The following is a 13,301-nucleotide window of genomic DNA, read 5'->3' on the forward strand; positions in this document are numbered from 1 at the left end:
CCCCCATGTCAGTGTATCTTTTGGTGGGTGTCAGGCTGATTTCCCCAAATCTGACAGCACTTTCTGCCTGTTTCAGTTTCGCCGGGTCCCGTTTTCGCCTACTTTCAAATTGAATACGGGGATACGCAGGGATGCGGCCGATACTTTTTCGCCTACAAAACAAGTGATGTAGGCGAAAAAGTATCGCCGGGCGAATCTAATTGAATACGGCTTAGACAGGGTGCCATTTGTTCTTGTACTGATGTAAACTGCACCGTACATCATCAAAATATTGTAGCAACATTATTGTTCGAAGGCAACTGCAATACAAGATAACATATATATTTTTCTATATTTTTTTAGCAACCAAAGCCTTCTACACTGCATCCAATACTCAACGTGAAGTTGTGCAAACCCACAGACCTCACTCCCTACTTGATGATCTATATCCCACAGAGGAAGCACAAACCGCAGCTTGTCCACTACTGCTTCCGTCAATGTGACTCAACAACCAATACTCGCCCAGCTGCATACAGTAGGGCTGTGACATATGGAAGTGGCTGAACTTGACAAAACAGGAAACCCATCTGTAAATCCCCCTCCCCTTCACACTGTTTAAAGAAGAAGTACCAGAAAACTATACATTTTTACCACTAATCCTAAAATATAAATGGCTCCAATGTGAAAAGCGATCTTGTCAAATTAAAAAATCTACATTATAGCTAAGAGCCTGTTCACACATTCAGCATTTGTGTGTATTTTGCCTGAATTACGGCTTTATAAATACGCATGAAGAATGTGTGAATGAGTTCATGTACATATTTAAAACTGTACGTATTTATTTTATTCCAGATCAGCAACAGTACCGACATCCTTCATCTACAAAGACGCATATCATCCTTGATTCAATTGCATGGTCAGATGTACAGAAGTTAAACTATGGGGTTGTTGACCTATTATTACTCATGTGTATCATTTACAATGTAAAATTTAGAAAGCCCTATGGCAGGTGCGATTTCTCTGTGTGAACATGGCGTCCTGTGCAGGGCAGGCAACAGAAATCATGGAGCCTGGTGTACCAATTCTTGTAGGGTCCCCCCATCCCCGAGTCCCTGGCAGGTACAGGCCTGTCACATGAGAGTTTTCCTTATCTGTGTGTGGTTTCACTGCAACGGGAACCTCTGAAGAAATTGTTCCTCCCTGGGCAGATGGTGACTTCAGTCGGTACTCACTATTAATGTAGGCAGGGGCGCCGAGAGTGGGACGGAGCGGGTACTAATTACCCTGGCTTGATGGAGGGGCCAGGGTCCGCCATCCGCCTCCCCCCTCTCCCTTACCTGTCATTCCTCAGCCCAGGGGGGGGAGGGGGGAGCGATCACACTGTTCGTGCCCCTCCTCATATCTGCATAGTAAATACATTTTTTTTTGACCAGTGGATCCAGAAGACCAAATTGCTGCTCACGTGGTAACTGGCTATATATTTGCCATAGCAGCTAATTTGATAGGTGAATAAAATAAAAAGTCTCAAAATGCAAAAGCACCTGGTCAGTGCCTATTACATGAATACAAGGTAACGTTCTCCAGAATTTGAACACATGCATTGCAGCCCCCCAGTAAAATCTGTCACTTCAGTGAGTCAATGGCATTCTGTGACTGCACTGGCTACATTGTGGCGGGCAGTATCTTCCTATTACACACACAGGACAGGCAGCCCCAGGGGAATTGTTTTCTCCCTTGGGACTGCCAGTCTGGGCTTCTAGAGGCTGCAGCTGATGCAGTCCCTAGAAGACGGTGTTATGCGCACGCGCGGCCAGCACACACACATTTTCATTCCCACACTGAGCACATTCAAGATGACTTAGCACATCGGATGCGCAAAATCTTTGATGTTTGAAAGGTGGGACACCACAGAACATATTTGACAACTAAAAATATCTCCACTAAGCATGATATACAGATATGCCCAACTATAGTGTTGCCGCTGGCGTACTGCGTACACGACTGCTCCTCCATAGGAATGCATGGTGCGATCGTAGTGTGCGCCGTAGTGTATGCAGGCGCAGGGAATCACATGGCGTGGAGTGATCAGCCACAATGTAACTGGGTGCATCTGTAGTATTACATTTGACCCTCAACCAACATTAACTCAAATATTCCCATTAGCAATTACATTATTCCCTTTCCTTAAATGTCTTGGTTTCCGATCCCAATGCTACGTCTATTTGTGGCTTACTTGCATTGCCCTCACCTGTCACACTTCTCCTCTGCCCACAACGGCTGTATAGCAGTGCAGCCTCCCGCAGTGGTATATCCAGCAGTGAGAGCAGAGACTACAGTCTCCTTTCTCTCACTGCCCTATGTGCCCCTGTGGGTGCGCTGCTACACAACAGCCAGCGGTAGCAGGCCCCACCAGGCACTTCCTACCAGCCCAGGTCCGGGCAAGTAGAACCCCCCCTCCCTCCCTCTCGGCTTCCCTGCATGCCATTAATGAAAAGTGCTGATTCCACCACCTCTAATGTAAGAATGAAATCACTTTGCAAGGCTTAGAAGTCCTTCACCTTCAGATACAGATGTAGCCATGCTCATCCATCCTGCAATGCGAGCGCATCATGGCATGGATAGTGCGAATAGTGTGCCAGCGCCAATGGACTCTCTCCGAGCCACGCTATGCCGCGATGCGTGTGGCCATGCACACGAATCGCAGCTACTATGTAGCCTGCTACATCTGTATAATCAGAAACATCTTCAGATATAAACAATGAGTTTCATGGGTTGTGCATAGAGTTATGCATGTCAGTCCACCTATCCAACAGCAATGTGGAATTCACCAATTTAGATTTTCCCATAATGCATCCATCATTGCATGCTTGCTTCATGTTTCCATGTTTCACAGCTAGCTTCCATACACTGTTCCACAGAAAATCTATGCTTGGGGGTCATTTCAGTTAAGGGGAGATGGAGGAGGGTGAATTTGAAATGCCGGCAACATCTCTTTATCTCGCCCCCATCACACCCCAGTCTCACGGATTCCATTATGCAGCCCTATGGTCAGCGGCTATGACTGCACTTACTCGCGTGACGAGCCGCCTTGCACCTATTTGATACAACCTATGGTCTGCACAAAGACTTGTTATGGCCAACGGCACTTGTGGGAGATTTTCTTGTGGCTCCAGTTTGTAAATGACACGTACAGACCTCAATGGAATAGTGGCAACATTGCCATTGAAAAATAGTTAAAAAGTTAAATAAGCTATAATGTCTAAATTAATAATTTCCCAGACTTGGAAGAATGGGTGGTAACTCAGCAAAATTTTCAGAAATAAAACTCTTCAAATAATTTATTCCAAAGAGTTAACATAAGTATGTACTTCTGAGATAATGATAATATTTACAGATTCAATTTTGATACCCTTATAAATGAAAAATCAATTTTCACCTGCAGCAGAATGCTGAGTATGAACTAAATGTAATATAAGGATGTTGAATCATCCATTATGCTTTTGCTGTGTAAGGTAATGATTCTGCAAATCTCTGTGCTAGCAGTGCACTGCAACCTGCCATCCGCAGCTAAGTACTGTGGCCTAGGAGAGAGAAACAGTGATCAAATCATTAACTGCCGAGGAGGGGGAGAGGGAGAGATTGCAAATGTTAGTAAAGGCTGGGATGAGAACAAAATGCAGTGATAATTTGTGAGTGTACTGTGTAATGCATGGAGGACATGTATTAGAGTGGCGTACTGTAGAGGAATAGAGTAGATACTTCATATTCCTGGGTGAGGAGAAAAAAAATCAAGTTGTTGCCCAGGTAAGAAGATAACCTTTCACATCAGATCTTGTCTATCTCGTCCTTAAAATAGGAAAAGAGATCATTGATGGTTCTTCCATAACATTTCAAACAAATGCCCCTCTCTCTAATTAGATAACGAAGTCCCCACCCCCAACCTCACTGAACATAGGGGGTTGCTCCCACAAATCCGCACTATTTGCCCAATACCCTAGTTTCCCTTCTGCATTCTATGTCAGATCATTATCACAACAAGTTGAACCCCAATAGCTGAGACCTGTTATATCAGTAATAGCAAACGGCAATATTCTGTAGATGTATATGCAGGATGTGTGTTGCTCATCTGTAGGAAGAATACAGTGGATGTATATGCAGGATGTGTGTTGCTCATCTGTAGGAAGAATACAGTGGATGTTGTCAGGCAACTGTGACATCAGACAAGAGAAAAGTCCAGGTAATGGAGCCAGGTTGGTACACAATGAATCCACAAGTTTATAATAGCAGACGCCCAGATAACAGAGCTGGGTCGGCAAAAAAAGTCCACAAATTTAGCGCAGAAGATGTCCAGATAATGGAGCCAAGCTGCTACACATGGAATCCACAAGTTTAGCACAGTAGAAAGAGGGGCAATCACATAGAAGACTGTGGGGCCTATTCGTGATGTTAATTATCGGGGTCCGAACAGCCCCCAATAATTAACATTCTAACTCGCCGCGGCTACCGGAGCAATTCATCATTGCTCTGGCGTGGTGACAGGAACACTGGACAGGAAGAGGTGGCTCCTTCCACCATTTGCACACCCTCTGCAAGTGCTGGAAGGAGCACCCACAGTCCACTTGCTGATATTCAAATTGAAGATGTCACTGTTGAAGTACAACAGGATGAGGACATTGGTGTAGCTGACGCTGAGGAGGAAGTTGACTAGGAGGATTCTGATGGTGAGGTGGTTTGTTTAAATCAGGCTCCTGGGGAGACAGTTGTTGTCCGTGAGATGAAAAAGCCCATCACTGTCATGCCTGGGCAGAAGACCAAACATTACACCTCTTTGGTCAGGAAATATTTCTATCCAAATCCGGACAACAACTGTCTTGCCATATGTACCATATGTAAAGGTGGAATAAGTAGGGGTAGGGACGTTAACCACCTAGGAACATCCTCCCTTATACATCACCTAAAGCATGTTCATAAAAAGTTACTGTCAAGTTCAGAAACTGTGGCTAAGACCATAAGCAGTCCAGGGACACCTAAATCCCTTTTTCCTGTTGTATCCAAGCGCCTGCAAACCACACCGTCAACTCCCTCCTAGTCAATTTCCTCCTCAGTCAGGATCAGAAGTAGTCCTGCATGCCATGTCACTGGCATGACTGACTCTCCTATTCAGGATTCCTCGGGAGGATCCTGCATTGCTACGCTAACTGCTGCTGCTGTTGCTGCTGGGAGTCATTCATCCCAGAGAGGAAGTAGGAACACCACTACTTCTTTTACTAAGCAATTGACCCGCCAACAGTCCTTAGCGAGGAGGATGAAGTATGACAGCAGTCATCCTGAAGCAAAGCGGATAACTGAGGCCTTGACAGCTATGTTGGTGTTAGACGTGCATCTGGTATCCGCCATTAGTGCAGTGGGATTTAGACAATTGATGGAGGTAGTGTGTCAACAGTACCAAATCCCATCTAGATTCCACTTCACTAGGCAGGTGATACCGAGACTGTACAGAAATGTCAGAAAAAGTGTCCTCAGTGTCCTAAAAAATGCGGTTGTACCCAGTGTCCACTTAACCGATGGAGGTGACAGCATCCAAGTAGGCATGTCAGACAGTCCTTACCTGTACTGGCAGGAAAAAGAGGCAAGTTGGAGGCCCCAGTAAAAACTGGCTCTAAGTTGCCCCCCCTTCCAGTGTGTACTCTGAAAGAGTGTTTAGTGAAGTCGGGAACCTTGTCAGCGAAAGGCGTAGGAGGTTGCTTCCGCAAAATGTGGAGAAGATAATGTTCATCAAAATGAATTATTAATTTTTCCAGGGAGACCAGCCTCCAGAAAGTACAGAGGGACCCGTGGTGGTGGATTCCAGCGGGGACGAATTAATACTCTGTGAGGATGAGGATGTACACAAAACTGAAGAGGGTGAGGAATCGGTGGATGAGGAGGATGAGGTCGACATCTTGCCTCCATAGAGCCAGTTTGTGCAGGGATAGATTAATTGCCAACTTGTTTTTTTGGGCTCAAATGAACCAATCATTTCAGCCACAGTCGTGTGGCAGACCCTGGCGCTGAAATGATTGGTTTGTTAAAGTGTGCATGTCCTGTTTATACAACATAAGGGTGGGTGGGAGGGCCCAAGGACAATTCCATCTTGCACCTCTTTATTTTCTTTGCATTATGTACTGTTTGGGGCCTAGTTTATCAAACTGCCATCCTGTCAGCCACTGCAGTGTCACTCCTAGATGGGCCACGTGTTTGTGCTGCCCACTTATGTCGCTTAGCATAGTCATGCAGCTACCTCGGTGCTACGTTTTGGCCTAAAAACAATATTGTGAGGTGTTCAGAATAGACTGGAAATGAGTGGAAATTAATGTTATTGAGGTTAATAATAGCATAGAAATAGAAAAACCCACAAATTCTGTGATTTTAGCTGTTTTTATGCTTTTTTCTAAAAAAATACAGATCCAAAACCCAGAACCCAAAACACGGAATGGTGGTTTTGGAAAAACCAATCCAGATCCAAAACACGAAGAAAGATCCAGATCCAAAACCAAAACTCAAAACACAAAAAGTGGCCGGTGCACACCCCTAGTTCCTACAGTATTATTAACTTCAATAACATTAATTTCCAGTCATTTTTGACCACCTCACAGCTCCAATATTGGCCAAAGACTGCTGCGAGCTGGCTGGCTAAACTGAGCGACAGAGCATCAGCACAAACACAGGGTAGTTTAAAAGAATAAACTGAAGCACATCTATGAAAAACAATTGTAAGTAGAGATGTGCGCCAACCCTCGTGTTTTGGTTTTGGATCTGGATCTCCCCTTTTTTTGGATCTGAATCTGGTTTTGGATTTTTTTCCTTGGTGTTTTGTTTTCGTGTTTTGGTTTTGGATCTGGATTTAAAATCACATAAAATGGGCCTGTTTTTACTCCTACAGTATAATTAACCTCAATAACATTTATTTCCAGTAATTTCCAATCATTTTTGACCACCTCACAATATTATTTGCTTCATCTAGTTAAGGCCAAAAGGTTGCATCCAGCTAGCTGGCTGACTAAGCTAAGTGACACAGTGAGCGGCACTAACATGTGGCAGTTCAGCTCTAATTTTCAACACGGATACAGGGCCTGATTCAGACCCGGTCGCAAGCGCTGAACGCTAGCAACTGGGTCGATGGTGGCCCACAGCGCATGCGCACGACGGAGCCGGCTCCGTCGTGCGCATGCGCGAGACCCGGCTAGTGATGGGCAATCCGTTGCTCCGAGTCTCGCACCAAAGGGGGCGAGCTGTCGATGTTGAGTGTCAGCTCGCCCCGTTTGGTGGGCGGCCCGGGCGGGTGGCTGCCCAAACGGAGGCGTTCCCATGTGAACGCCTGCCGTTTGGGGGTGGCCCCACTGACATCACGAGTGATGTCAGTGGAGATATTCCGGCTCGGTTAGAGCTGAAATTTCTCTGGGGCTTGCGGCCACGAGACCCTACCACAAGGGTCTCGTCGCAAGCCCGATGGTCACGATAACCATCGCGACCATCAACCTGGCCGCTCGCTATAGCGTCCGGCTCTGAATCAGGGCCACAGTGTGTTATACAGTGTGGGTTGGATACACCAATAGTGCACTTACTGTGACAGCAGTGTTGGCAGAGCGGGGTTGCTGACGGTGTCCTCAATACATGGAATGGCAGTGCTGCGGTGCTGGCATTTTCCTCAGTGAAAGGTACCGGTGATGTTGGCAGTGCGGGGTGCCAGCGGTGTCTTTAGCGCAGGTTTGCTGGCTGTGTCGGCAGTGCAGGGCTGCCAGCGGTGTCTTTAGTGCAGGTTTGCTGGCTGTGTCGGCAGTACAGGTGTGCAGCGGTGTCTTAGTGCAGGTTTGCTGGCAGTGCGGGGGTGACAGCAGTGTCTTCAGTGCAGGTTTGCTGGCTGTGTCGGCAGTGCGAGGGTGCCAGCAGTGTCCTCATTGCAGGTTTGCTGACTGTGTCAGCAGTGCGGGGTCTGTTCTCAATGCAGGGTGCCGGCGGTGTCGGCAGAGCGGGGGTGATGGCGGTGTCCTCAGTGCAGGTTTGCTGACTGTGTCAGCAGTGCAGGGGTGTTCTCAATGCAGGGTGCTGGCGCTGTCAGCAGAGCGGGAGTGCCAGCGGTGTCCTCAGTGCAGGTTTGCTGACTGTGTCGGAAGTGCAGGGGTGCTGGTGGTGCCCTCAGTGTGGGAGTCTCGGCAGTGTGGGGGTCACTGATTGTGTCCTCAGTACGTTGGGCAGCAGTGCAGGAGTGTCCGCAGCGGGTGATGCTGCCAGTGGAGGTGCCTGCGGTGTCGGCAGTGGGGGGTGCCGGCGGTGTCAGGAGGCAGGTGCCATCTTCTTTTTATCCTTTGTGCTGTTTCCAGTGGGTTTAACACTGATTGTCTGAGAGCCGTGACAGACGGCTCTCTCAGCCAATCAGCGTTAAGCCTGCTCAAAACAAAACTTTGCGACTTGACAGAGGGGTCGCAAGGTTTTGCCTCGGGTCAGGGATCCAGGGCAGGCAGGGAGCTGCGCTCGGAACGCCCCGGATCCCTGAAATTCGGATAGGTTCGGATCTCTGAGATCTGAACCCGCTCATCTCTAATTGTAAGTTAGTGCAGCTTACTTCAAGTTCACTTCTAACAAACATACAAAGGAATCTGTTTTCAATGGATAGCAGGTGCTAGCTAGTGTTAAATAAACAAATTGTCACATCGCGCCGGAACCCAGAGCTCACCTAGTGGGTCCTGCGGTGACATAAAGGCGGCCGATGCTTTCCTCTTGACTTGATATCACGTTCTGCGCCAAATTTGAATCTCCTGTCTATAAAATGGAGACTCAGAGCACTGACAAGTACCAGAGTGTTAGGTCTTTTTCCTATATCCATCGTTCCTGTTCCCAGCTTGTGCTACCTTATCTGTTAACCTGTTCCTGACCATAGCTATTACCTGACCTAATTTTGTCTCATCCTTTGTACTGCGCCTAGTGATTTTTGGTTTTGACCCAGCTATCCTACGACCTGATATTGCCAGTTTCCTGGAACTGAATCTGCCTGCCAAGTAGATGACACGCTTGGCTGACTACGCTTTCGTGAGCATTCAAGCGCCCAGTTCAGTTATCAGTTCCATACTTGGGAACCCAGACAGAGGGCCATGATCTGCATGTTGGGTGCAGCGAAGCCCAAACTCCTTGTGGGGGTCCCTGGTGAAAACCACAGGCACGTTAGACTCTGTACTTAAGCATCCCTCGCAGCGAGTTTAAAACTTCATCATCGGAGGCCATACGGCCTTCGATGATGAATAGGCCCCTTGGTCTTAGTGGACAAGCTGCAGACAGTTTATATCGGACACACATACACGGTCTGTCTCACTTAATATATGTTCTTGGATCAGACGAGCATAGAGTAGGAACCTGGATTGTAACCCCACTTACAGGGATACTAAATTTATGTGCCTCCACCCAAGCCAAAGATGGTTAAGTATATCTGTATTTATGTATCTATGACTTTGTCTAAGGGTTGCTTGGGAAAGCCCTCAAGATATTATGTTTTGCATATTATAAGATTAACACATTAATACCACATATGTTCTTTTTAAAAGTCTTATGTCTTTTCCGCTCTATAGATTGGGTGGAGGCACATAAATTTAGTATCCCTGTAAGTGGGGTTACATTTGGAGGCACTGCTGAGATCCTAAGTAAAATGGAGTGTTTCACAGGGGATGATTTGTACATGTGGTGCCAAAGGGAAGAAAAAAATCCCAAGAAATGTTTTGGAGTTAGTGGAAACTTTTCGGAGTTTTCAAATGAGTATATTATTGCTCAAGTAAAAATGCTATATGGGGTGGTTCACCCTAGGATAGTGGACAAGTGGAGAGGAGATTTGGGGCTGGTGTGTGCTATGCTCATAGAGACAGATGGGGAATTGGATCCTAATTTGATACCTATAATGATGGTTGCTGATAGAAGTACGGGAAGAAGGTGGAACACTATATGGCCAAATGTAAGGGAAGAGGAAGAGGCAGTATCACCCCCATTGATAAACAATAATACCCCTGATTCCCCAGGTTCTAACACACGGGCAAATGCAGGGGGTGACGCTAATGATAATGAAGGGAGATTAGGAAACCAATTTGTAACAATCGTAGATAAAGTGGTTACACAATTAGAGCGTTGGCACTACGAGGGAAGTTATCGCAGGTTGAGAGTCTTCTCCGGTATTCAGCCTGTTCCTGTAGGAGAGGAAAACTATGAGGCCTGGAAAGAGGCTGCAGTACAGCAAGCTGAAGAGTGGAAATGCCCAGACCACATAAAAAGACAGAGAGTGGTAGAAAGTTTACGGGGACCGGCTATGGGAGTCATACAGGCTACTAGGCGTAGTAATCCTGATGCGACAATAGAGATGTACTTTGAAGCATTAGATTATGCTTACGGGATGCTTGAGGATGTGGGAGATCTACTGTCTCGCCTACTTCATACTTTCCAAGAGCCTGGAGAAAAATTAAGCATATACCTATTTAGATTAGATAAATTATTATATAAAATTGTTGAGAAAGGTGGGATAGTGAAAGCAGATATTGACAAAAATAGGATGAGACAATTATTACGGGGCGCCTAACTATAGACCCTGTAGCTCAAAAATTAAGATGTTCTGAAATGAGGATGCCACCACCTACGTTCAATGAACTAATGAAGGAGATTAAACAAGAGGAGATGCTAATTGAGATGAGGGAACATACTGTGAAAAAAGTAAAAGTAGTGGTACCCACTTTAGAACAAAATGCATTTGAAGAAAAGATCATTAAATTAATGGAAGAACAAAACAAGAAGATTGATCAATTTCTAGCATCAACAAGTGTAGGTCAGTCATTAAGGAGAGTGACATCAAATACCACTAATAGAGGTATGGGAAGAGGGGTTAGACCTATGACACGGACTTGTTTTAGATGTGGACGTATGGGTCACATAGCATACGAATGTAATCAAAATGCAGGTCCAAACCGAAGTGCATCTAGTGGAAATGAGCAGGATAGAGAACGGAAAGAACAGGGAAATGGCCGAGGGAGGTCTGTGACCCCCTCACAGGCCCCCTAGAAGTTGGCTTATGTGCTATGGGGAATACTTGGTGGAGTGGAATCCTGCCAGAGGGTTTAATGGGACCTGCCCCTATCATGTCAGCAAGAATTGATGGACACCCTTGCCAAGTATTATTAGATAGTGGCTCATAAGTATCAATAATCTTTGAGTCATGGTATCGAGAAAAATTGTCTGAAATATCTATAAAACCCTTAACAGGATTAGTTATTTGGGGGTTGAGTGTAGAAAGATACCCATATTTGGGGTACATTCAAACAACATTAGAGTTCACTAATCTTACTAATGGAGAACTCCAGGTCCCATTCATAGCTTTAATTTGCCCTGAAATACCCGGAGGGAGAAGTGATTGTCCCATTATTGTGGGTACTAACACTAATCTATATCACCTTCTTTCTGAATGGTGTCAACAAGGGGATAAGAAACCTCAGGTTGCTACTTTCAATGTCCAAGTGGAGATAGATGGGTTAAAATCTGATGTTGAGAGTAGGTTTTCTGGTTGTTTCCACGGAAGCGATATATCAGAAAGCGACAAGGGCCTGCTAATTACAGAGTTAGAACAAAAGGTCCAGGTTTTTTCATTGGAGGAATGGGATTTGGGGGTAGCTGTGGGAGTCGAACATTATATTAGGCTTACCGATGACACCCTATTCCGAGAGCATTCCCGGCGAATAGCTCCTGCTGATTTTAATGACGTTAGATTACACCTGAAAGGGTTATTGGAAAATCAAGTTATTATTGAATCCCGCAGTCCGTATGCTTCCCCAATTGTAGTAGCGCGAAAGAAAAACGGAAGTATACGTATGTGTGTGGATTACAGAACCCTAAACCAAAGAACTGTACCTGACCAGTACACTGTACCTAAGGTAGATGAGGCATTGGATTGTCTTCAGGGTAGTAATTGGTTCTCCGTATTAGAGCTGAGAAGCGGGTTTTATCAAATACCTATGTGTCCAAATGACTGTGAAAAAACCACTTTCATATGTCCCTTAGGATTTTTTGAATTTCTGAAGATGCCACAAGGAATTAAGGGAGCCCCTGCTACTTTCCAACGAACAATGGATAGAATAGTAGGGGACATGAATTATCGAGAGGTAATTGTTAACTTAGATGATATCATTGTATTCAGCAATACTCTGGAAGAACATAATAGGCGCCTGCTTAAAGTTTTGGACAGATTGGTGGAAGGAGGATTAAAATTATCCATAGACAAATGCCGGCTTTGTCAATCTTCCATTAAATATCTAGGCCATATTGTAAGCCGTGATGGGGTAGCTACTGACCCTTCCAAAGTAGAGGCGGTGAATAAGTGGCCACGTCTCAACAAACTAAAAGACTTACGATCTTTTCTAGGTTTCTGCGGTTATTACCGTCGATTTGTGCCAAAGTATTCCCAAATTGCTAAACCTCTTACTGACCTAACTAAAGGGTATCCCCCAGTCTGGGGTACGAAACAAAAGGGGCCAAAGGAGAAGATTAACTCAAAGCTATACTATAAAACAAATGAACCCTTTGGAGGCAGGTGGACTCATGAGTGTGAGAGGGCCTTTACAGAATTAAAAAAACGCTTGACTAATGCACCAGTGCTGGCATATGCTGACCCTAATTTGCCATACACCCTGCATACAGATGCATCTCAAGAAGGGATCGGAGGGGTATTATATCAGCAGCAACAGGACACACTGCGGCAATATATCATTCGTGATTAGAGGATTATCTAAAAGCGAAAAAAGATATCCTACACATAAGTTGGAATTTTTGGCATTAAAGCGGTGTGTAGTTGAAAAATTTCACAATTATCTATATGGGACATTCTTTGAAGTTCATACGGATAATAATCCACTAACTTATATCCAAACAACTGCTAAATTAGATGCCACTGGACACCGATGGTTATCTGCCCTTGCATTGTACGATTTTAAATTAAAATATAGGCCAAAAAAACTTGGGAAAAAAAACAAAACACAATATGATAGAAGGGTGCGGGACCAGGAATTGGCCCCTGGAGACAGAGTGCTGCTTAGAAGACTGGGATTATCTAGGAAGTTCAAGATAGCCAATAGATGGAGGGAAGAACCATATATAGTTGTGGAAAAATTCCTAGATTTGCCTGTCTACAAAATCAGGCCGGAAAGTGGTTCCAATGTTGTATTAACTAACCATCGTCAACATTTGCTCCCAATAGGACGGGAAGTCAGAATGGACAACTTTGGGGATGACAAAGAATTCTCTGCTCTTCAAACCAAGTCACCAGG

At 45.3% G+C, this 13,301-nt stretch overlaps 1 protein-coding gene across 1 annotated transcript; it reads left to right on the forward strand.

The window, feature by feature from the left end:
- The first annotated feature begins 9,655 nt into the window (after positions 1-9,655).
- Positions 9,656-10,570, forward strand: LOC148481911 (paraneoplastic antigen Ma1 homolog). The gene has a single exon (XM_088452891.1). It carries the CDS (start codon positions 9,656-9,658, stop codon positions 10,568-10,570), a length of 915 nt encoding a protein of 304 aa, XP_088309017.1.
- The last annotated feature ends 2,731 nt before the right edge of the window (positions 10,571-13,301 follow it).

The sequence above is a fragment of the Taudactylus pleione genome, unplaced genomic scaffold (genome assembly GCF_031769625.1).
Source record: "Taudactylus pleione unplaced genomic scaffold, aTauple2 ptg000556l, whole genome shotgun sequence".
In the NCBI taxonomy this organism is placed as follows: Eukaryota; Metazoa; Chordata; class Amphibia; order Anura; family Myobatrachidae; genus Taudactylus; species Taudactylus pleione.